The sequence below is a fragment of the Nerophis ophidion genome, linkage group LG23, assembly GCF_033978795.1.
Source record: "Nerophis ophidion isolate RoL-2023_Sa linkage group LG23, RoL_Noph_v1.0, whole genome shotgun sequence".
NCBI lineage: Eukaryota > Metazoa > Chordata > Actinopteri > Syngnathiformes > Syngnathidae > Nerophis > Nerophis ophidion.
In genome coordinates this window covers 22,064,986-22,090,773 of record NC_084633.1, presented here as the reverse complement: position 1 = coordinate 22,090,773, position 25,788 = coordinate 22,064,986, and the positions used below count along the sequence as shown (strand labels likewise).

The 25,788-nt window shown below is 40.6% G+C and overlaps 1 protein-coding gene across 3 annotated transcripts in view; it reads left to right on the top strand.

The window, feature by feature from the left end:
* Nucleotides 1-25,478, top strand: part of cep112 (centrosomal protein 112) — a 406,308-nt gene extending 380,830 nt beyond the window's left edge. For all 3 annotated transcript variants that reach the window (XM_061885269.1, XM_061885270.1, XM_061885268.1), the window contains 3 exons: nt 6,884-6,985; nt 15,583-15,647; nt 25,427-25,478. In XM_061885269.1, coding sequence (XP_061741253.1) covers nt 6,884-6,985; nt 15,583-15,647; nt 25,427-25,430 — 171 coding nt within the window. In that variant the 3' untranslated portion in view covers nt 25,431-25,478. The remainder of the gene's footprint in view (nt 1-6,883; nt 6,986-15,582; nt 15,648-25,426) is intronic.
* Nucleotides 25,479-25,788: the final 310 nt, after the last annotated feature.

Here is a 25,788-nt window from a genome sequence, read left to right as displayed (position 1 = left end):
CTTTTCCGCTTTGTTCCGGAGGACACCACGTCCACAGGGTGGTTTAACTCGGTTGATAGAGTGGCCGTGCCAGCAACTTGAAGGTTGCAGGTTCGATTCCCGCTTCCGCCATCCTAGTCACTGCCGTTGTGTCCTTGGGCAAGACACTTGACCCACCTGCTCCCAGTGCCACCCACACTGCTTTAAATGTAACTTAGATATTGAGTTTCACTATGTAAAGCGCTTTGAGTCACTAGAGAAAAAGCGCTATATAAATATAATTCACTTCACTTCACAGAAACAATTTGAAATGTGGACTCGTCAAACCACAGAACGCTTTACCACTTTGCATCAGTCCATCTTAGATGAGCGTTTCTGGGTGTTGTTGATAAATGGGTTTTGCTTTGCATAGTAGAGTTTTAACTTGCACTTACAGATGTAGTGACCAACTGTAGTTACTGACAGTGGGTTTCTGAAGTGTTCCTGAGCCCATGTGGTGATATCCTTTACACACTGATGTGGCTTTTTTGATGCAGTACTGCCTGAGGGATCCAAGTTCCGTAAAATCATGGCTTACGTGCAGTGATTTCTCCAGATTTTCTGAACATTTTGATGATTTTACGGCTGGTGAAATCCCTAAATTCCTTGCAGTAGTTGGTTGAGAAATGTTGTTCTTAAACAATTTGCTCAGACATTTGCTGACCAAGTGGTGACCTTCACCCCATCTTTTTTTGTGAAAGACTGAGCATTTTTTGGGAAACTGTTTTTATAGCCAATCATGGCACCCACCTGTTCCCAATTAGCCTGCACACCTGTGGGATGTTCCAAATAAGTGTTTGATGAGCATTCCTTAACTTTTTTAGTATTTATTGCCACCTTTCCCAACTTCTTTGTCACGTGTTGCTGGCATCAATGATTATTTGCAAAAGAAAAATAAAGTTTATGAGTTTGAACATGAAATATGTTGTCTTTGTAGCATATTCAACTGAATATGGCTTGAAAAGGATTTGCAAATCATTGTATTCTGTTTATATTTACATCTAACACCATTTCCCAACTCCTATGGAAACGGGGTTTGTACATATTTCATCTTCTGCACTCCCAAATGAATATTACTGCAATGTTTAGAGAGAAAACACAATAGGACAAGATGGAGGACATTCTGGCAGGCAAATCTCCCGACCAAAGTGAGCTGCTTTATGTCGCTTTGCTGATGCTTTTATGTGCCGCCTTTGATGTTCTTCCCAATCCCTCTCATTGTGCCCGTGAAGATTAATTAGCCAAAGCCAGAACAATCAGTTAAATCCACAACAGGAAAATTATTTTGGGAAAAACCCAATCTCTGTAGCTCAGTCAAAAAAAGAACATTTAAGACCATTGGAAAGATCCAGGACTTTGAAGTACTGGATGTGGACTCAAGTAGGAGACAAAGTAGGAATATAGAATCTTTGCGGCTTGCAGTCTTTCAGGAGGTTCTTAAGAAGTCATGATGATGATGATGATGATGATGATGATGGTGATGTGTTTAAAGGCCTACTGAAAGCCACTACTAGCCACCACGCAGTCTGATAGTTTATATATCAATGATGAAATATTAACATTGCAACACAAGCCAATACGGCCGCTTTAGTTTACTAAATTGCAATTTTAAATTTTGCGTGGAAGTATCATGCTAAAAAGTCGCAGTATGATGACGCGTGACGTCACGCATTGTAGAGGACATTTTGTTCCAGCACCGATCCCAGCTATAAGTCGTCTGCTTTAATCGCATAATTCCACAGTATTCTGGACATCTGTGTTGCTGAATCTTTTGCAATTTGTTCAATGAATAATGGAGACGTCAAAGAAGAAAGCTGTAGGTGGGAAGCGGTGTATTGCGGCCGCCTTTAGCAACACAAACACAGCCGGTGTTTCATTGTTTACATTCCCGAAATATGCCGGTGAAGCTTTACTATGGAACAGAGCGGTCAAGTGAACATGGTTCCCTACCTCATGTCAACTGGAAGGGTTTCGGTGAGAAAATTGTAGTGATAAGTCGGCTCTTACCGTAGACATGAGCAGAGCTTGCGTCGTTCCTCGTGCACTTGTCGAAGAGGCAGCTGCGGACTCTCTTGCCTCCTCCGACCGGCCGCCCCCGAACATGGGATGCTTCCACTGTCAAGGAGGGGAAAAAAAAGTTAAATTCGGCCCCAACGTCTGCCTTCACCTCGCCTCGTCGAGAAACGTGGCTTCCCTCAGAGACACTGGTGGTCACCACACCCGTGGCCACACCCCTCCAGCTTTCAAGTACGACTATATAATCTCACTAAAACACTAGTAACACAATAAGCAGATAAAGGATTTTCCAGAATTATCCCAGTAAATGTGTCTAATAACATCTGAATCCCTCCCAATTTTTTTCTAGTCCTTCACTCTCACTTTCCTCATCCACAAATCTTTCATCCTCGCTCAAATTAATGGGGAAATCGTCGCTTTCTCGGTCCGAATCGCTCTGGCTGCTGGTGGCCATGATTATAAACAATGTTCAGATGTGAGGAGCTCCACAACCCGTGACATCACGCGCACATCGTCTGCTACTTCCGGTACAGGCAAGGCTGTTTTATTAGCAACCAACTTTATGGTGGATGTTCTCTACTAAATCCTTTCAGCAAAAATATGTTGAAATGATCAAGTATGACACATAGAATGGAGCTGCTATCCCCGTTTAAATAAGAACATCTCATTTCAGTAGGCCTTTAAAAAGACCATAAAAAAATCAAAGTACCGCACTGAGACAGATGTTCCAAGGACTTGCTTCCTCGAAAAATATAAGTAGAATATTTGGAATTGGTCAAGAGATTTGACTAAGCTGCCGACATTTACAAGAAAAACTTGGGCCGGGCTACAGCGTGCCCTGCCTTGCTGTCAGACTGCCGGCCACGCCTCCTCGCCGCCATCTTGGGCCGGGCCACAGCGTGCCCTGCCTTGCTGTCAGACTGCCGGCCACGCCTCCTCGCCGCCATCTTGGGCCGGGCTACGGCATGCCCTGCCTCGCTGTCAGACTGCCGGCCACGCCTCCTCGCCGCCATCTTGGGCCGGGCTACGGCGTGCCCTGCCTTGCTATCAGACTGCCGGCCACGCCTCCTCGCCGCCATCTTGGGCCGGGCTACGGCGTGCCCTGCCTCACTTTCAGGCTGCCGGCCACGCCTCCTCGCTGCCATCTCGGCACTCTATCGCAAGAAAATAAGACTTGTAGAAATGATGGGAAACTCAATGTTCTTTCCAAGTAGTTTGTCAACTTTTGACCAGGACTGTAATCCGTTCATTCCACTGGTCTAAACTCCCGCTCCTGATTGCTGTCGCCGACTCAGCAATTCTTCATGCTGCACATGCCTTTCTAGCCCCAAGCCCCGTGCTATATGTGCCTTCCATTCATGTGTGTTTGTCGGTTTTTTAAAGCCTTCTCAGCTTCTATAATCAGACTCTGGTTTGGTCGGCGTGTAATTTAGCTCCAGACAGACAGACTTCCTCCAGTTCCTCGCCCCAACTATAGCGAGCCGCCGCCACATTTGAAATATTCTGTGTGTCCCGGTGATAAAGTGTCCACACACTGGTGTCCAAGCAGCCGCCGGTAGGAGAGGGGGCGTGGTGTGCAGGCCTGCGCAGGACCCCCTGCTGGGGATGTGAGGAGTGATGGAATACTCTGAGTTATGTATAGACGGGATGTGTGTGTGTGTGTGTGTGTGTGTGTGTGTGTGTGTGTGTGTGTGTGTGTGTGTGTGTGTGTGTGTGTGTGTGTGTGTGTGTGTGTCTTAAACTTTATGTACAGTACAGGCCAAAAGTTCAAACACACCCTCTCCTTATTCATTCTTTATTTCCATGACTATTTACTTTGTACACCAGGGGTCACCAACACCAGGTCGCCCGTAAGGACCAGATGAGTCGCCCGCTGGCCTGTTCTAAAAATAGCTCAAATAGCAGCACTTACCAGTGAGCTGCCTCTATTTTTTAAATTGTATTTATTTACTAGCAAGCTGGTCTCGCTTTGCTGGACATTTTTAATTCTAAGAGAGACAAAACTCAAATAGAATTTGAAAATCCAAGAAAATATTTTAAAGACTTGGTCTTCACTTGTTTGAATAAATTATTTTTATTTTTTTACTTTGCTTCTTATAACTTTCAGAAAGACAATTTTAGAGAAAAAACACAACCTTAAAAATGATTTTAGGATTTTTAAACACATATACCTTTTTACCTTTGAAATTCCTTCCTCTTCTTTCCTGACAATTTAAATCAATGTTCAAGTAAATTTATTTTTGTATTGTAAAGAATAATAAATACATTTTGATTTAATTCTTCATTTTAGCTTCTGTTTTTTCGAAGAAGAATATTTGTGAAATATTTCTTCAAACTTATTATGATTAAAATTGAAAAAAATTATTCTGGCAAATGTAGAAAATCTGTAGAATCAAATTTAAATCTTATTTCAAAGTCTTTTGAATTTCTTTTAAATTTTTTGTTCTGGAAAATCTAGAAGAAATAATGATTTGTGTTTGTTAGAAATATAGCTTGGTCCAATTTGTTATATATTCTAACAAAGTGCAGATTGGATTTTAACCTATTTAAAACATGTCATCAAAATACTAAAATTAATCTTAATCAGGAAAAATGATGTTCCATAAATTCTTTTTTTAATTTTTTCAAAACGATTCGAATTATCTAGTTTTTCTCTTTATTTTTTTCGGTTGAACTTTGAATTTTAATGAGTCGAAATTGAAGATAAACTATGTTTCAAAATTTAATTTTCATTTTTTCCTGTTTTCTCCTCTTTTAAACCGTTCAATTAAGTGTTTTTTCATCATTTATTCTCTACAAAAAACCTTCCGTAAAAGGAAAGAAAATGTACGACGGAATGACAGACAGAAATACCCATTTTTTATATATATATATATATATATATATATATATATATATATATATATATATATATATATATATATGTATATTTATTTATTAAAGGTAAATAGAGCAAATTGGCTATTTCTGTCAATTTATTGAAGTGTGTATCAAACTGGTAGCCCTTGGCATGAATCAGTAGCCAAGAAGTAGCTCTTGCTTTCAAAAAGGTTGCTGACCCCTGACCTAGATTATCACATGAAAACTATGAATGAACACATGAGTTATATGCTTAACAAAAAAAAATGTGAAACAACTAAAAACATGTTTTATATTCTAGTTCCTTCAAAATAGCCACCCTTTGCTCTGATTACTGCTTTTGCACACTCTTGGCATTCTCTCCATGAGCTTCAAGAGGTAGTCGCCTGAAAGGGTTTTCATTTGGGTAGAAAATGGATGGATGGATAAATAAATGTAAACAATGGTTTAATTTATGAAGTAAATTGTATTTAAATATTTGAAGTTCACCCTCGACAAGTCGCCATCTCATCACAGGGCCATTTTATCATCATTTTAAAAAATCCATCAATTTTATACCGCTTGTCCCTTTTGGGATCGTGGGAGGTACTGGATTCTATCCCAGCTGCACAGGGGCGGAAGGCAGCGTACACCCTGAACAAGTTGCCACCTCATCACAGGGCCATTTTATCATCAAGCAAAATATAAAGAAGCCAAAGTTTGCCAATCATGGATCAGAGTGGACAGTTGTTTGCATTTTCGCATCTCGCATTGTAATGGATTTAAAATGGGTGTCATTTTAAAAAAATTTCGGTGCTTAGACATTTTTTAGTACAATCTTCACAAAGTTCAGTATTATGTGTGACCATGTGCGTTGACTTTTTGTGTTGGTTGCAATTTTTTTTTTTTTTGCGCCATGACTAGGGAAGGTTGTTTGGATTTGGTCATGTAAGTTAATGCTGTGTTGTAGTGACTTCCAACATATTGTTTAGTCATTTAAACTGAATTTGTGAAGAAAAAAAAAGTGTTTGGACGTGATAAATTTTTTCCTCAAATTAAATAAAATAAATATTTACATGCTAATTTAAAATTCACTATAAAATTGATGTCAACTGAAATAATCTGTTCCAGGGTCAAACTTCTGCTCTCATAAAACTAAACAGGCAATGTTCAATGTAACTTTTTAAAAAGAAGTGGTACTTTTAAGACATAAAAACAATACAAGGCATAATGCCAACGATTCCAGTGACTTTAAACACATTCATTTTCACAAAAGTGTAAAAATAAGTTAACCTCTGCCAAACATACAAGTAAAAGATTAAAACAATAGATAACAGGAATGCACACTACAGGGAGACAGAACAGGATGTAACATTACAGCTTTTGGAACAACATATGCTGCTATCTAAGCACCGTCTTTTTCATGGACACCCCTGCTTATTTTAGCAAGACAATGCCAAGCCACATTCAGCACGTGTTACAACAGCGTGGCTTCGTAAAAAAAAGATTGCGGGTACTTTCCTGGCCCGCCTGCAGTCCAGACCTGTCTCCCTTGGAAAATGTGTGGTGCATTATGAAGTGTAAAATAGGACAGCGGACTGTTGAAGGACTGAAGCTCTACATAAAACAAGAATGGGAAAGAATTCCACTTTCAAAGCTTCAACAATTAGTTTCCTCAGTTCCCAAACGTTTATTGAGTGTTGTTAAAAGAAAAGGTGATGTAACACAGTGGTGAACATGCCCTTTCCTAACTACTTTGGCAGGTGTTGCAGCCATGAAATTCTAAGTTAATTATTATTTGCACAAAAATATATAAAGTTTATGAGTTTGAAGATGAAATATGTTGTCTTTGTAGCATATTCAACTGAATATGGCTTGAAAAGGATTTGCAAATCATTGTATTCTGTTTATATTTACATCTAACACAATTTCCCAACTCATATAGAAACGGGGTTTGTAAAGACAAGGCATTGGATGAAGAGAAGTAATGTATGTCCTTTAACTTTTTCAGGTCACCATGGTGTGTCAGAAGTATGAGAACAAGATGAAAGGTCTGATCCCGGCTGAGTTAAGACAGGAACTGGAGGACACCATCACGTCACTCAAGTATCAGGTATCTACATCCAGGATAGGAAAATGAAGTTTGGCTTTCACAGCACAGCAGGAAGTGTTTACCTGTGAATTGTGGGGCGGTATAGCTCGCTTGGTAGAGTGGCCGTGCCAGGTTCGATTCCCGCTTCCGCCATCCTAGTCACTGCCGTTGTGTCCTTGGGCAAGATACTTTACCCACCTGCTCCCAGTGCCACCCACACTGCTTTAAATGTAACTTAGATATTGGATTTCACTATGTAAAGCGCTTTGAGTCACTAGAGAAAAGCGCTATATAAATATAATTCGCTTCACTTCAATAGTGTAAAAAAACAGACCTAAATGTCACGTGTGGCGCCCCCTATGGGTTGTCCTGTTGGCATTCATCATGGGTGTCAAACTCTGGCCCGCCATGTCATTTATTTTGGCCCTTGAGCTAATATTCAATTAACATTAGAGCTGGCCCGCCGGTGTCATACAGCGGCCGTGCATTCACCGCTAATTCTAATACTTGCCAACACCCCCGAAAATCTACCGGGGCAACCATTCTCCCGAGTTCCTCCTGATTTCCACTTGGACAACAATATCGGCGGCTAACAAACAGACCCGTGTTACGCGCGAGAGGGCGATGGGGAGGCAAAACCGGCGTGTGCCCACAGTAGGAAGAAGAACTGGTTACGAGCCCTTAGTAGGAGCGGGCGCGACTGCAATCAGCAGACCCGTGTTACGCAAGTATGCCTTGCATTCACTTGTGTGTGTGTGTAGAATCCGCATATATTACATGACAGGGCGTAATAGGCATCACCATGTTCGCTGTGAACACTTCGCACGTGGGGCTTACCTGCCCGCCATCCACCGTAGGCGCAACACAGATCCACTAGGATATTTGTGCCCGCGCCCACTAAGGACTCGTAACAGGGGTCACCCCACATGCGGTGGGCTCACGCCGGGGTTGCCTGTCCGCCTCCCCACACGCGCACACGAGGGCCCATCACTGTGCCCACCATGCACCCGCCAGGGTTCCCCAGGTTCCTTGGATATCTTTATATCGTGCGTTTAATTCACTGCTCATTAAGGGCATTTCACTTGCGACGCCCTGGGGCCGGAGCCCCGCACGGGGCCTCCCACTTATTCTACACCTCTCATGTTTCTTCACATTTGCAGCCTAGAGTCAAGCTCAACAGGGTCTTCAACAGCCATACAGGTCCCACTGAGGGTGGCCTTATAAACAACTTTAACACTGTTACAAATATGCACCACACAGTGAACCCACACCAAACAAGAATGACAAACACATTTCGGGAGAACAGCCGCACTGTAACACAACATCAACACAACAGAACAAATACCCAGAACCCCGTGCAGCACTAATTCTTCCGGGACACTACAACATACATCCCCCGCTACCAACAAACCTGGATTTTGCATGTCACTATAAAGTTATATAAGACTTGCTTGTTCAATATTCAATGCAAAACTTGTTTGGGTCCCTATTAAAAGGTTAAGTTGTTCAACTTTGGCCCGCAGCTTTGTTCAGTTTTACATTTTGGCCCACTCTGTATTTGAGTTTGACACCCCTGGCATACATGGAGATCCTCAAGATAATAAGCGACATGTGAGCAATTAGTTAGAATTGTTTATTTATGAATTAGCTCCACACGTGCCTCCTGCAAAGATGTTTTGCTTGAACGTCCGTCCCCTTAACGAGAACTGCACTTTTTTTGGAACTTTGCTAATAATTCACAATCCTTATGAGACGCAAAAAAATCATGTCTTTTTTTTTTAATGCTTTCTAACTCCTAAATAAAATCCCACTTATGATGGACCCAATGGGAGCCATTAAAGGCCGACTGAAATGAGATGTTCTTATTTAAACGGGGATAGCAGCTCCATTCTATGTGTCATACTTCATCATTTCAACATATTTTTGCTGAAAGGATTTAGTAGAGAACATCCACGATAAAGTTTGCAACTTTTGCTGGCTAATAAAAAAAGTAGCAGACGATGTGCGCGTGACGTCACGGGTTGTGGAGCTCCTCACATCTGAACATTGTTTACAATCATGGCCACCAGCAGCCAGAGCGATTCGGACCAAAAAAGCGACGATTTCCCAATTGATTTCAGCGAGGATGAAAGATTTGTGGATGAGGAAAGTGAGAGTGAAGGACTAGAAAAAAAATTGGGAGCGATTCAGATGTTATTAGACACATTTACGAGGATAATTCTGGAAAACCCCTTGTATGCTTATTGTGTTACTAGTGTTTTAGTGAGATTATAAAAGTCGCACCTAAAAGTCTGAGGTGTGTGGCCACGGGTGTGTTTTTTTTTTGTTTTTTTTGTCATGAAAAAGGGACGTTTTTGTCATGTAAAAGGGAAGTTTTTGTGGTTGGTGCACTAGTTGTAAGTGTATATTGTGTTTTTTAATTAAAAAAAAATATATATATACATTTTTTTTATATAAAAATGAATTAAAAATTCTTCTGCGGCCCGGTACCAATCGGCCCACGGCCCGGTATCGGACCGTGGCCAGGTGGTTGGGGACCACTGTGTTAATGTACTGTGAGTGGATTTTACTTTTTAAAATGTTTATAAATGTAGCAATATGGTTGTTAAAGTTAAGGATTTGGGGGATTTCCGGTCACTTGTGAGGGCACCAAAGGGTCTTCTGTGTGTATGCCGATGTGTTCATGTACCATAAGTGGATTTTACCTTTTAAAATGTTTATTATTCTAGCATTAAGGTGGTTAAAGTTAAGGATTTAGGGGATTTCTGGTCGCTTGTGAGGACACCAAAGGGTCTTCTGTGTGTATGCCGATGTGTTCATGTACCATAAGTGGATTTTACCTTTTAAAATGTTTATTATTCTAGCATTAAGGTGGTTAAAGTTAAGGATTTAGGGGATTTCTGGTCATTTGTGAGGGCACCAAAGGGACTTATGTGTGTGTGCTGATGTGTTGATGTACTGTAAGTGGATTTTACTTTTTAAAATGTTTATAAATGTAGCAATATGGTTGTTAAAGTTAAGGATATGGGGGATTTTTGGTCACTTGTGAGGGCACCAAAGGGTCTTCTGTGTTTATGCCGATGTGTTCATGTACTGTAGGTGGATTTTACCTTTTAAAATGTTTATTATTCTAGCATTAAGGTGGTTAAAGTTAAGGATTTAGGGGATTTCTGGTCGCTTGTGAGGGCACCAAAGGGACTTTCTTTGTGTGTGCCGATGTGTTAATGTGCTGTAAGTGGATTTTACTTTTTAAAATGTTTGTTATTGTAGCAATATGGTTGTTAAAGTTAAGGATTTTGGAGATTTTTGGAGCGATTCAGATGTTATTAGACACATTTACTAGGATAATTCAGAAAAATCCCTTATCTGCTTATTGTGTTACTAGTGTTTTAGTGAGATTATATGGTCGTACCTGTACAACCTGAAGGTCGGCCCCGCACCTTTCTTCAGCACCAGTCGACGGGTGGTGGCGATGTCCATCTCTGCCCTTCGCAAGGAACCCTCTTCGAAACACGATCTTTCGAAATGATGGCTGCATAATACACTGTACTTTGTGTGTGTGGTCCAATCTAACCATGTTTGCTTGACCGCTCTGTTCCATAGTAAAGCTTCATTGTCATCTTTGGGGAATGTAAACAATGAAACACCGGCTGTGTTTGTGTTGCTAAAGGCGGCCGCAATACACCGCTTCCCACCTACAGCTTTCTTCTTTGATGTCTCCATCATTCATTGAACAAATTGCAAAAGATTCAGCAACACAGATGTCCAGAATACTGTGGAATTATGCGATTAAAGCAGATGACTTATAGCTGGGAACGGTACTGGAACAAAATGTCCTCTACAATGCGTGACGTCACGCGCACGTGTCATCATACCGCGACGTTTCAGCAGGATACTTCCGCGCAAAATTTAAAATTGCAATTTAGTAAAAAAAAAGGCCGTATTGTCATGTGTTGCAATGTTAATATTTCATCATTGATATATAAACTATCAGACTGCGTGGTCGCTAGTAGTGGCTTTCAGGAGGACTTTAATGTTGAATTACAAGAACTATTAGAGCACAGGCAACATTTTAGCTTCCACACAACATGACACATGACTGTAAAAGCTTTTAACTTGCTGTGGGCACCAGTCGACACTCACAGGCAGGGCTCACATTTAACACTCATTTGCATGCATTTGCAGCTGGCAGCCTGCTTCACACACACACACACACACACACACACACACACACACACACACACACACACACACACACACACACACACACACACACACACACACACACACACACACACACACACACACACACACACACACACACACACACACACACACACACACACACACACACACACACACACACACTGACAGAATTACACCCAAAACAGGCACTGGCATGTCAGCACAAATCTTTTAATAAAAGGCAATAAAAGCCTTTCATGTTGGTAGAATTGACTTAATATGAAAGAAGGCATCCTTTCTGTGTGCACTTTCCTCTTGTTGCCAGGAGGCTGCCGTCGTTCACCCTCTGCCTGCTTGAAATAAGAAAAGTAATTTCGCGTGCCAATCTCGGCTCTTGCAACTTTTAAAACAATATTAAAAAAATGTATTTTGTAATCCTATTTAGGTCCGTTTGCTAAATTTCACATTATCAGTGAAAAAAAAAAAAATGAAATAGCAATATTGCATTCTACCTTTGTTGTTTTCTTTTGACTGTAAAGTATATTGAAAATGGATTTAAATGAGCAGATAATTGTTACAAATATTCTGACTTAAGTATAGTTAAATTGAAGTCGTTGTATTTTATTTGAGTACATTTTCTTAGTCCGCTGTTATTTTTATTTCCTTTTTTTTTTAAATAATTTAGAAAAAAATTAAATTCGTGCTTTAATTTTTAAATATATTAATTTCCTAAATATAAATGTTTAATTTTAAATACAAAAATATGGATTCAGATCAATTATAAAATAAGAATAAAACATATTTGATAGATTAGAATTGAGAGCATGAAGGTGCAGTGGAAATACAAGATAATAATAATAATAGTATTGTTAATAATAATAATAATGATTATATAATATTATTTAAAAATATACAATTAAAAAATGGTCAAATTTATTGAGTAAACCGTGTTTAAATATTTCAAGTTTCATCCATCCCTCCATCTATTTTCTTCCCTCTTGGGGTAACAGGGGTGCTGAAGCCTATCCCAGCTGCACTTTGGCGGAAGGCAGGATGCACCCGGGACAAGTCTCCACCTCATCACAGGGCTGTTTTATCATCAACAAAAAAAAAAATAAAGGAGCTAAAATGCGCCAAAATTTGCATTTTCCCACTTTGCGTTAAATTGGTGTAATTTTGAATTCTTTATGGTGCTTATATATTTTTTATTTTTTTTGTACAATATCCACAAAGTTCAGTGTTATGTGTGAGCATGTGCGGTGACTTTCTGTGTTGGTTGCAATTTTTTTTTGCACCATGACTAGGGAAGGTTGTTTGGATTTGGTATTGTAAGTAAACGCCGTGTTGTAGTGATTTCCAACACATGTTTAGTCATTTAAAATAAATGTGTTAAATCATACTTTTTATTTCTTCAAATTAAAACTAAATAAATATTTACATGCTCATTTATAATTAACTATAAGGTTGATTGGCAACACTAAATGGTCCCTAGTGTGTGAATGTGAGTGTGAATGTTGTCTGTCTATCTGTGTTGGCCCTGTGATGAGGTGGCGACTTGTCCAGGGTGTACCCCGCCTTCCGCCCGATTGTAGCTGAGATAGGCGCCAGCGCCCCCCGCGACCCCGAAAGGGAAAAAGCGGTAGAAAATGGATGGATGGATATAAAATGTAAAGTGGAAATAATCTGTTCCAGGGTCAAACTTTTTAAAAAGAAGTGGTAGTTTTAAGACATAAAAACAATAAAAGGCATAATGCCAACAATTGGAGTGACTTTAAACACATTAGTACTAGTAACACAAGTGGAAAAATAAGTTAACCACTGCAGTTTCGTAAAAAAAAAAAAAAAAAGAAAGAAAAATTTGGACATCATTTTCTTCTTCAAATTAAAACAAAATATATATTCACATTCTAATCATTATATTTTTATTCTCATTGTTGCTTTTTCTTTTTATTCTTATTGTAATTTTTTTTTTATTTTGTATCCATTTATACCCCCATGATTTACTTTTTAAATTATATCTTAATTCTGTACACTGCTGCTGGAATTTTAATTTTCCTGAAGGAATCAATAAAGTACTATCTATCTATCTATCTATCTATCTATCTATCTATCTATCTATCTATCTATCTATCTATCTATCTATCTATCTATCTATCTATCTATCTATCTATCTATCTATCTATTAATCTATCTATCTATCTATCTATCTATCTATCTGTCTATCTATCTGTCTATCTATCTATCTATCTATCTATCTATCTATCTATCTATCTATCTATCTATCTATCTATCTATCTATCTATCTATCTATCTATCTATCTATCTATCTATCTATCTATCTGTCTATCTATCTATCTATCTATCTATCTATCTATCTATCTATCTATCTATCTATCTATCTATCTATCTATCTATCTACCCATTCAACATATCTTTACCTGCACGTTACCTACCTTCCCTGCATCCTGGTGTCACCCTGGTGCTTCTTTCTTTCACCCATACATGCTGGTGCTTCCTGCCAACACCCAGACAACATATCTTTACCTGCACGTTACCTACCTTCCCTGCATCCTGGGGTCACCCTGGTGCTTCTTTCTTTCACCCATACATGCTGGTGCTTCCTGCCATCACCCAGACAACATATCTTTACCTGCACATTACCTACCTTCCCTGCATCCTGGAGTCACACTGGTGCTTCTTTCTTTCACCCATACATGCTGGTGCTTCCTGCCAACACCCAGACAACATATCTTGGTGTCAAACTGGTGCCTACCTTCTCTGCATTGTGTGGTCACGCTGGAGCTTCCTGCTTTTAAGCGGCCATCTAGAGACGGCAGCAGCGCAGCAGCATCAGCGCAGCATTTCTTTGAAGGCTCGTAGAATCAAAATTGGAGCAGTTAGAAAAACTCTTTCATGAAATTTTAATCAGAAGGGTTCAATCTCTCTCCTGTGGTAGTTTGAAGCCGACACAACAAAGGCGCTCAGAGGAGATAATGTTTGAAAAAAGGTGACGGGTTTTTACAAAACTTTTGTTTTGAAGGGGTTATTGCCAACTTTATGTTGATTTTTGCTGAAGGATGTCAATGAATGAAATGTAGGTCTAAGTAAGACCTACATAGTGGTTTTTGTTTCATGTCTCTACGACATTCTTACAGGAAGTTACAAGCAGTTTTGTCTGTGTTTTATTCCCAAGAGCAGTTTTGTCTGTTTTTTCCTAGGGGGCGCTAGAGCGCAATTTTTAGTTTTGGGGTTGGATTTTTTTATTAGATGGCAATTTTCGCCAGTCATGATATGTGTGCCAAATATGGTGAGTTTTGAAGCATTTTAAGGGGGTCAAATTACAGCTCAAAGATGCGGTGGAATAATAATAAAGAATAATAATAAAAGCTTACAAATACAATAGGGTCCTCTGTCCCAAAGGGAAATTCGGTCCCTAATAAATATTTACGTGCTAATTTGTAAATCACTATAAAATTATCTGTTCCAGGGTCAAACTTCTGCTCTAATAAAACTAAACAGGCAATGTTTAATGTAACTTTTTATAAAGAAGTGGTAGTTTTAAGACAGAAAAACAATAAAAGACATGATGTCAATGATTGGAGTGACTTTAAACACATTAGTACTTGTCACACAAGTGTAAAAATAAGTTAACCACTGCAAAACATGCAAGATTAAAACACTGTACATCAACATTAATGACAGCAACACCCTCTCACTTCACGACCATATGTGATCATTCACTGAATATTATTTTTGCACACACGCACAATAAAAAGCCAAAGAAAAAGCAGCGTAACCTGTATTGTGGTCTCGGTGTGAAGTTCCTTTCAAACACAGCAGTTTGGGACCACATCAGAGACATTCTTTCCCTAAATTGAGAACGCTACAAAACCGCAGCAGCGCTCAGCTCCATGCCGCTGCTGTTTTTTTCGGAGTGGCTGGCCAAACTTCAACGCTAGATCTTTCCCAAAGTCCTCCCGCCCGATCCCCAGACAGGAATGTCACGCGGCGTTCCAGCGCCGACAATGCAGATTCTTTAGGAGGCACACGAGCTGAATAAATGTACATGTGCTTTATTTTCACTTCAGCCAGACACTTCATAAATAAACTCCCGCTTTGTAGCCAAACAAAAGAATGGTATGTCGCGTCCTAACCTCAGCTAATCTTCACCCCTCCTCTGACCTCGTCTCATGACCTCCGACCCTTCTGTCCCCGCCTCTTTCACGCACGCTTTCACCAACTTCACTTTTCTCCACAAATACAAACACTGCTCGTAGAAATCCTTGAAGGTTAATATCAGGTGTGTGTGTGTGTGTGTGTGTGTGTGTGTGTGTGTGTGTGTGTGTGTGTGTGTGTGTGTGTGTGTGTGTGTGTGTGTGTGTGTGTGTGTGTGTGTGTGTGTGTGTGTGTGTGTGTGTGTGTGTGTGTCTCAGGTCGATTTCCTTCAGAAGAGAGCCTCGGTCTTGCAGGAAGACCTGGACACATGTCGCAGAAAGAGGTTGGTGATCATGACTTTCTATCTGGAGCTCTTAAGTGCCTAGAAGGTCATACTATTCAGAATTAGGCCTTTTTCTACACCAAAACCCCGTTTATTTACATGTGAATAACATTAATACTGTCTATTATACAGCATTATTCACATGTGAATAATATAAATACAGTCTATTATACAGCATTATTGACATGTGAATAACATAAATACAGTCTATTATAGAACATTATTGACATGTGAATAACATAAATACAGTCTATTATAAAACATTATTGACATGTGAATAACATAAATACAGTCTATTATAAAACATTATTCATATGTGAATAATATAAATACAGTCTATTATACAGCATTATTTACATGTGAATAATATAAATACAGTCCATTATACAGCATTATTCACATGTGAATAACATAAATAGTCTATGATAAAACATTATTGACATGTGAATAACATAAATACAGTCTATTATAAAACATTATTGACATGTGAATAACATAAATACAGTCTATTATAAAACATTATTCATATGTGAATAATATAAATACAGTCTATTATACAGCATTATTCACATGTGAATAATATAAATACAGTCTATTATACAGCATTATTCACATGTGAATAATATAAATACAGTCTATTGTATAGCATTATTCACATGTGAATAATATAAATACATTGTAGATGTACAGTCAAAAAGGAACATATGCATCATACAGTCTGATGGCTGTCAGTATGAAGGACTTTTCGTGTCATTCCGTGTTGCATTTTCATCACACCTAACTTTATCCATGTCCACACACACACAACATTGCCACCATTTAAGACCCCCCCCCCCCTCTGTCCGCCAGCGCCACGCCACCTAGTTTGAAAACAATAAATATAAAATTCCACCTGAGCGTTAATCTGCTCCAAACTCTCCACTAGTTGACTTTACTTCACTGTGAAGTCATTTCAAATAACTAGATTGTAAATAGTCTGTTGTGCATTTTACAAACCCTGTTTCCATATGAGTTGGGAAATGGTGTTAGATGTAAATATAAACAGAATACAATGATTTGCAAATCCTTTTCAAGCCATATTCAGTTGAATATGCTACAAAGACAACATATTTCATGTTCAAACTCATAAACATTTTTTTTTTTGCAAATAATAAGTTGAGGAATGCTCATCAAACGCTTATTGGGAACATCCCACAGGTGTGCAGGCTAATTGGGAACAGGTGGGTGCCATGATTGGCTATAAAAACAGCTTCCCAAGAAATGCTGAGTCTTTCACAAGAAAGGATGGGGCGAGGTACACCCCTTTGTCCACAACTGTGTGAGCAAATAGTCAAACAGTTTAAGAACAACCTTTCTCAAAGTGACATTGCAAGAAATTGAGGGATTTCAACATCTACGCTCCATAATATCATCAAAAGGTTCAGAGAATCTGGAGAAATCACTCCACGTAAGCAGCATGGCCGGAAACCAACATTAAATGACCGTGACCTTCCATCCTAACCCTAACCCTAACGACATCAATCACTAAAGGATATCACCACATGGGCTCAGGAACACTTCAGAAAACCACTGTCACTAAATACAGTTGGTCGCTACATCTGTAAGTGCAAGTTAAAGCTCTACTATGCAAAGTCAAAGCCATTTATCAACAACATCCAGAAACGCCGCCGGCTTCTCTGGGCCCGAGATCATCTAAGATGGACTGATGCAAAGTGGAAAAGTATTCTGTGGTCTGACGAGTCCACATTTCAAATTGTTTTTGGAAATATTTGACATCCTGTAATCCCTACCAAGGGGGAAGCGAACCCTCCAGACTGTTTTAGGTGCAAAGTGTAAAAGCCAGCATGTGTGATGGTATGGGGGTGTATTAGTGCCCAAGGCATGGGTAACTTACACATGTGTGATGGTATGGGGGTGTATTAGTGCCCAAGACATGGGTAACTTACACATGTGTGATGGTATGGGGGTGCATTAGTGCCCAAGGCATGGGTAACTTACACATGTGTGATGGTATGGGGGTGTATTAGTGAACAAGACATGGGTAACTTACACATGTGTGATGGTATGGGGGTGTATTAGTGAACAAGACATGGGTAACTTACACATGTGTGATGGTATGGGGGTGTATTAGTGAACAAGACATGACTAACTTACACATGTGTGATGGTATGGGGGTGTATTAGTGAACAAGGCATGGGTAACTTACACATGTGTGATGGTATGGGGGTGTATTAGTGCCCAAGGCATGGGTAACTTACACATGTGTGATGGTATGGGGGTGTATTAGTGAACAAGACATGGGTAACTTACACATGTGTGATGGTATGGGGGTGTATTAGTGAACAAGACATGGGTAACTTACACATGTGTGATGGTATGGGGGTGTATTAGTGAACAAGACATGGGTAACTTACACATGTGTGATGGTATGGGGGTGTATTAGTGAACAAGACATGGGTAACTTACACATGTGTGATGGTATGGGGGTGTATTAGTGCCCAAGGCATGGGTAACTTACACATGTGTGATGGTATGGGGGTGTATTAGTGAACAAGACATGGGTAACTTACACATGTGTGATGGTATGGGGGTGTATTAGTGCCCAAGGCATGGGTAACTTACACATGTGTGATGGTATGGGGGTGTATTAGTGAACAAGACATGGGTAACTTACACATGTGTGATGGTATGGGGGTGTATTAGTGAACAAGACATGGGTAACTTACACATGTGTGATGGTATGGGGGTGTATTAGTGAACAAGGCATGGGTAACTTACACATGTGTGATGGTATGGGGGTGTATTAGTGAACAAGACATGGGTAACTTACACATGTGTGATGGTATGGGGGTGTATTAGTGAACAAGACATGGGTAACTTACACATGTGTGATGGTATGGGGGTGTATTAGTGAACAAGACATGGGTAACTTACACATGTGTGATGGTATGGGGGTGTATTAGTGCCCAAGGCATGGGTAACTTACACATGTGTGATGGTATGGGGGTGTATTAGTGCCCAAGGCATGGGTAACTTACACATCTGTGAAGGCACCATTAATGCTGAAAGGTACATACAGGTTTTGGAGCAACATATGCTGCCATCTAAGCACCGTCTTTTTCATGGACGCCCCTGCTTATCTCAGCAAGACAATGCCAAGCCACATTCAGCACGTGTTACAAACGTAAAATACGACAGCGGCGACCCCGGACTGTTGAAGGACTGAAGCTCTACATAAAACAAGAATGGGAAAGAATTCCACTTTCAAAGCTTCAACAATTAGTTTCCTCAGTTCCCAAACGTTTATTGAGTGTTGTTAAAAGAAAAGGTGATGTAACACAGTGGTGAACATGCCCTTTCCCAACTACTTTGGCACGTGTTGCAGCCATGAAATTCTAAGTTAATTATTATTTGCAAAAGAAAAAAAAGTTTGAGTTTGAACATGAAATATGTTGTCTTTGTAGCATATTCAACTGAATATGGCTTGAAAAGGATTTGCAAATCATTGTATTCTGTTTATATTTACATCTAACACCATTTCCCAACTCATATGGAAACAGGGTTTGTAGAAGAAGGAGAAACACGACATGTCTGGATGACTCACCTTCATATTTCCTGTGGTTACTTGGAGTTACGAAACCACTTTATTATGAAGCTGGCATTCTTTCTGACGTCACTTCCTGTGTGGGGCACGGTCTTTAGGTCACTTCCTGTCTGAACTCAGTTTGTAAATGATCAATGAGTCCATTCAAAGCGAAGAGTCGGAGATTGAAGAAATACACGGCACACTTACTAAAACATGATCCGAGGATGGGAACCTTAAATGATGGTTTAGTGTGGATGAAACGGCGTGGCGCAGTGGGATAGTGGCCATGCGCAACCCGAGGGTCCCTGGTTCAATCCCCACCTAGTACCAACCTTGTCACGTCCGTTATGTCCTGAGCAAGACACTTCACCCTTGCTCCTGATGGGTGCTGGTTGGCGCCTTGCATGGCAGCTCCCTCCATCAGTGTGTGAATGTGTGTGTGAATGTGGAAGTAGTGTCAAAGCACTTTGAGTACCTTGAAGGTAGAAAAGTGCTATACAAGTACAACCCATTTATTTATTTATTTATTTAGGCTAAATAATTCTTCTTTTCGAGGTTATACTGCTTAGTGTAGACCTGGCCTTAATAGACCACGTTTCTACACCCTCCAAAATGTTAACTACATCAGTAGTGTCTAAAGTGCAGTCCAAAGGGCCTTTTGTGCTCCTTTAAAATAAAAATAAAAACATCACTTTGGGAGTAAAAAGTTGCAATATTGACACTAATAACACAAATCAGTTTTTCACTTTACAACTGTCATTGCTCAAAAATAATATAAACTTGCCAGGAAAGTACCCGCACTCTTTTGTTATAAAGGCATAGTCTTGCTGAAATAAGCAGGGGCGTCCATGATAACGGCGCTTGGATGGCAACATATGTTGCTCCAAAACCTGTATGAACCTTTCAGCATTAATGGTGCCTTCACAGATGTGTAAGTTACCCATGCCTTGGGCACTAATACACCCCCATACCATCACACATGTGTAAGTTACCCATGTCTTGGGCACTAATACATCCCCATACCATCACACATGTGTAAGTTACCCATGTCTTGTTCACTAATACACCCCCATACCATCACACATGTGTAAGTTACCCATGCCTTGGGCACTAATACACCCCCATACCATCACACATGTGTAAGTTACCCATGCCTTGTTCACTAATACATCCCCATACCATCACACATGTGTAAGTTACCCATGCCTTGGGCACTAATACACCCCCATACCATCACACATGTGTAAGTTACCCATGTCTTGGGCACTAATACACCCCCATACCATCACACATGTGTAAGTTACCCATGTCTTGTTCACTAATACACCCCCATACCATCACACATGTGTAAGTTACCCATGTCTTGGGCACTAATACACCCCCATACCATCACACATGTGTAAGTTACCCATGCCTTGTTCACTAATACACCCCCATACCATCACACATGTGTAAGTTACCCATGTCTTGTTCACTAATACACCCCCATACCATCACACATGTGTAAGTTAGTCATGTCTTGGGCACTAATACACCCCCATACCATCACACATGTGTAAGTTACCCATGCCTTGTTCACTAATACACCCCCATACCATCACACATGTGTAAGTTACCCATGTCTTGGGCACTAATACACCCCCATACCATCACACATGTGTAAGTTACCCATGCCTTGGGCACTAATACACCCCCATACCATCACACATGTGTAAGTTACCCATGTCTTGGGCACTAATACACCCCCATACCATCACACATGTGTAAGTTACCCATGCCTTGGGCACTAATACACCCCCATACCATCACACATGTGTAAGTTACCCATGTCTTGTTCACTAATACACCCCCATACCATCACACATGTGTAAGTTATTCATGTCTTGTTCACTAATACACCCCCATACCATCACACATGTGTAAGTTACCCATGTATTGTTCACTAATACACCCCCATACCATCACACATGTGTAAGTTACCCATGTCTTGTTCACTAATACACCCCCATACCATCACACATGTGTAAGTTACCCATGTCTTGTTCACTAATACACCCCCATACCATCACACATGTGTAAGTTAGTCATGTCTTGTTCACTAATACACCCCCATACCATCACACATGTGTAAGTTACCCATGTCTTGTTCACTAATACACCCCCATACCATCACACATGTGTAAGTTACCCATGTCTTGTTCACTAATACACCCCCATACCATCACACATGTGTAAGTTACCCATGTCTTGTTCACTAATACACCCCCATACCATCACACATGTGTAAGTTACCCATGCCTTGGGCATTAATACACCCCCATACCATCACACATGTGTAAGTTACCCATGTCTTGTTCACTAATACACCCCCATACCATCACACATGTGTAAGTTACCCATGTCTTGGGCACTAATACACCCCCATACCATCACACATGTGTAAGTTACCCATGTCTTGTTCACTAATACACCCCCATACCATCACACATGTGTAAGTTACCCATGTCTTGGGCACTAATACACCCCCATACCATCACACATGTGTAAGTTACCCATGCCTTGTTCACTAATACACCCCCATACCATCACACATGTGTAAGTTACCCATGTCTTGTTCACTAATACACCCCCATACCATCACACATGTGTAAGTTAGTCATGTCTTGGGCACTAATACACCCCCATACCATCACACATGTGTAAGTTACCCATGCCTTGTTCACTAATACACCCCCATACCATCACACATGTGTAAGTTACCCATGTCTTGGGCACTAATACACCCCCATACCATCACACATGTGTAAGTTACCCATGCCTTGGGCACTAATACACCCCCATACCATCACACATGTGTAAGTTACCCATGTCTTGGGCACTAATACACCCCCATACCATCACACATGTGTAAGTTACCCATGCCTTGGGCACTAATACACCCCCATACCATCACACATGTGTAAGTTACCCATGTCTTGGGCACTAATACACCCCCATACCATCACACATGTGTAAGTTACCCATGCCTTGGGCACTAATACACCCCCATACCATCACACATGTGTAAGTTACCCATGTCTTGTTCACTAATACACCCCCATACCATCACACATGTGTAAGTTAGTCATGTCTTGTTCACTAATACACCCCCATACCATCACACATGTGTAAGTTACCCATGTATTGTTCACTAATACACCCCCATACCATCACACATGTGTAAGTTACCCATGTCTTGTTCACTAATACACCCCCATACCATCACACATGTGTAAGTTACCCATGTCTTGTTCACTAATACACCCCCATACCATCACACATGTGTAAGTTAGTCATGTCTTGTTCACTAATACACCCCCATACCATCACACATGTGTAAGTTACCCATGCCTTGGGCACTAATACACCCCCATACCATCACACATGTGTAAGTTACCCATGTATTGTTCACTAATACACCCCCATACCATCACACATGTGTAAGTTACCCATGTCTTGTTCACTAATACACCCCCATACCATCACACATGTGTAAGTTACCCATGTCTTGTTCACTAATACACCCCCATACCATCACACATGTGTAAGTTAGTCATGTCTTGTTCACTAATACACCCCCATACCATCACACATGTGTAAGTTACCCATGTCTTGTTCACTAATACACCCCCATACCATCACACATGTGTAAGTTAGTCATGTCTTGGGCACTAATACACCCCCATACCATCACACATGTGTAAGTTACCCATGCCTTGTTCACTAATACACCCCCATACCATCACACATGTGTAAGTTACCCATGTCTTGGGCACTAATACACCCCCATACCATCACACATGTGTAAGTTACCCATGCCTTGGGCACTAATACACCCCCATACCATCACACATGTGTAAGTTACCCATGTCTTGGGCACTAATACACCCCCATACCATCACACATGTGTAAGTTACCCATGCCTTGGGCACTAATACACCCCCATACCATCACACATGTGTAAGTTACCCATGTCTTGGGCACTAATACACCCCCATACCATCACACATGTGTAAGTTACCCATGCCTTGGGCACTAATACACCCCCATACCATCACACATGTGTAAGTTACCCATGTCTTGTTCACTAATACACCCCCATACCATCACACATGTGTAAGTTAGTCATGTCTTGTTCACTAATACACCCCCATACCATCACACATGTGTAAGTTACCCATGTATTGTTCACTAATACACCCCCATACCATCACACATGTGTAAGTTACCCATGTCTTGTTCACTAATACACCCCCATACCATCACACATGTGTAAGTTACCCATGTCTTGTTCACTAATACACCCCCATACCATCACACATGTGTAAGTTAGTCATGTCTTGTTCACTAATACACCCCCATACCATCACACATGTGTAAGTTACCCATGTCTTGTTCACTAATACACCCCCATACCATCACACATGTGTAAGTTACCCATGTCTTGTTCACTAATACACCCCCATACCATCACACATGTGTAAGTTACCCATGTCTTGTTCACTAATACACCCCCATACCATCACACATGTGTAAGTTACCCATGCCTTGGGCATTAATACACCCCCATACCATCACACATGCTGGCTTTTACACTTTGCACCTAGAACAATCCAGATGGTTCTTTTCCTTTTTGTTCCGGAGGACACCACGTCCACAGTTTCCAAAAACAATTTGAAATGTGGACTCGTCAGACCACAGAACACTTTTCCACTTAGCATCAGTCCATTTTAGATGAGCTCGGGCCCAGCCAAGCCGGCGGCGTTTCTGGGTGTTGTTGATAAATGGCTTTTGCTTTGAATAATATAGTTTTAACTTGCACTTACAGATGTAGCGACCAACTGTAGTTACTGACAGTGGTTATCTGAAGTGTTCCTGAGCCCATGTGGTGATATCCTTTACACACAGATGTCGCTTTTTGATGCCGTACCGCCTGAAGGGTCAAAGGTCCGTAATATCATGGCTTACGTGCAGTGATTTCTCCAGATTCTCTGAACCTTTTGATGATTTTACAGACCGTAGATGGTAAAATCCCTAAATTCCTAGCAATAGCTCGTTGAGAAATGTTGTTCTAAAACTGTTTGACAATTTGCTTACAAAGTGGTGACCCTCACCCCATCCTTGTTTGTGAATGACTTAGCATTTCATGGAAGCTGTTTTTATAGCCAATCATGGCACCCACCTGTTCCCAATTAGCCTGCACACCTGTGGGATGTTCCCAATAAGTGTTTGATGAGCATTCCTCAACTTTATCAGTATTTATTGCCACCTTTCCCAACTTCTTTGTCACGTGTTGCTGGCATCAAATTCTAAAGTTAATGGGGGGGAAAAAATGTTTATGAGTTTGAACATCAAATATGTTGTCTTTGTAGCATATTCAACTGAATATGGCTTGAAAAGGATTTGCAAATCATTGTATTCTGTTTATATTTACATCTAACACCATTTCCCAACTCATATGGAAACGGGGTTTGTAAAACAGTCGTAAAACAATTCAGACAGAGGTTCGTAAAACAGTTCAAAAAGGAGGTCGCCTGGAGGGTAATCTGGTCCTGCTTCCTCCTGGCTTTTGTAGTTCTTGGGTCAGACAGTATCTTTCTGTTTTGATTACAATAGATGAAAGAAAGAGGAACACCTCCATGTTACTTCCCCCCTTCCAAAGTGGACTTTTACAAACTTTACTCTTGCTAGGCTTCAAAGACAGCTTTTGCTTCTCAATGTAACTCAAAGTCGATGTGATAACTTTGAAAAAATGATTCTAACGCTCTCTTTGCCAAACTTCTCAAAAGGATCCAGGTCCCGCCTTTAAGACTTTAGTTCCTCTGAACGTGGACTCAATGGTCAGGTGTCCTAGTCCCTGTATCGTGCTGTGCTAGAGTCATAATACTGAATGTGTTGAAGATTATCAGATACTTTGCACGTCTCCGATTCCCCGCAAAAAAAGAGTCATTTGTCTTTCCCACAAAGCATCCATAGTGATGAGCTGCCTAATCAAAAGCCCGCCGCCATCTCGTAGGGACGCCAGACAAATAAGCCCCTCCCCCTCCCGCCTGGAAGTGAGTCAGAGGAAACATCAGTCAGATTACAGCCGTTTATATTTGTACCCGATCTTCGGAAACACCTGGGTGGAAAGTCCTGTTTTTTTCTGTTGCAGGTAGCGGCGAGCGCCAATCAGATGTGAGCGTGGATGGTCCCCAGGTGCTGTCCGTACCAGACATGTTGGCTTTTCTTCATCGTACACCAGGGGGGTCCAAACTTTATCCACTGAGGGCTGCACACTGAAAAATCATTTTCATGGTTTTTAGTTTAAAACCAATACAATATATGTATAAAAAATGGACATTTAGTTATGATTTCAGGGACCCCAAAGGGTTTTGGTCCAAAAAAAAAATATATTAAAAATGTGTCCTTATTCAGTATTATCATTTTTATTATTAATCAAGTTTTAAATCTCTAGTGCAGGGGTCAGCAACCTTTTTGAAAGCAAGAACTACTTCTTGGGTACTGATTAATGCC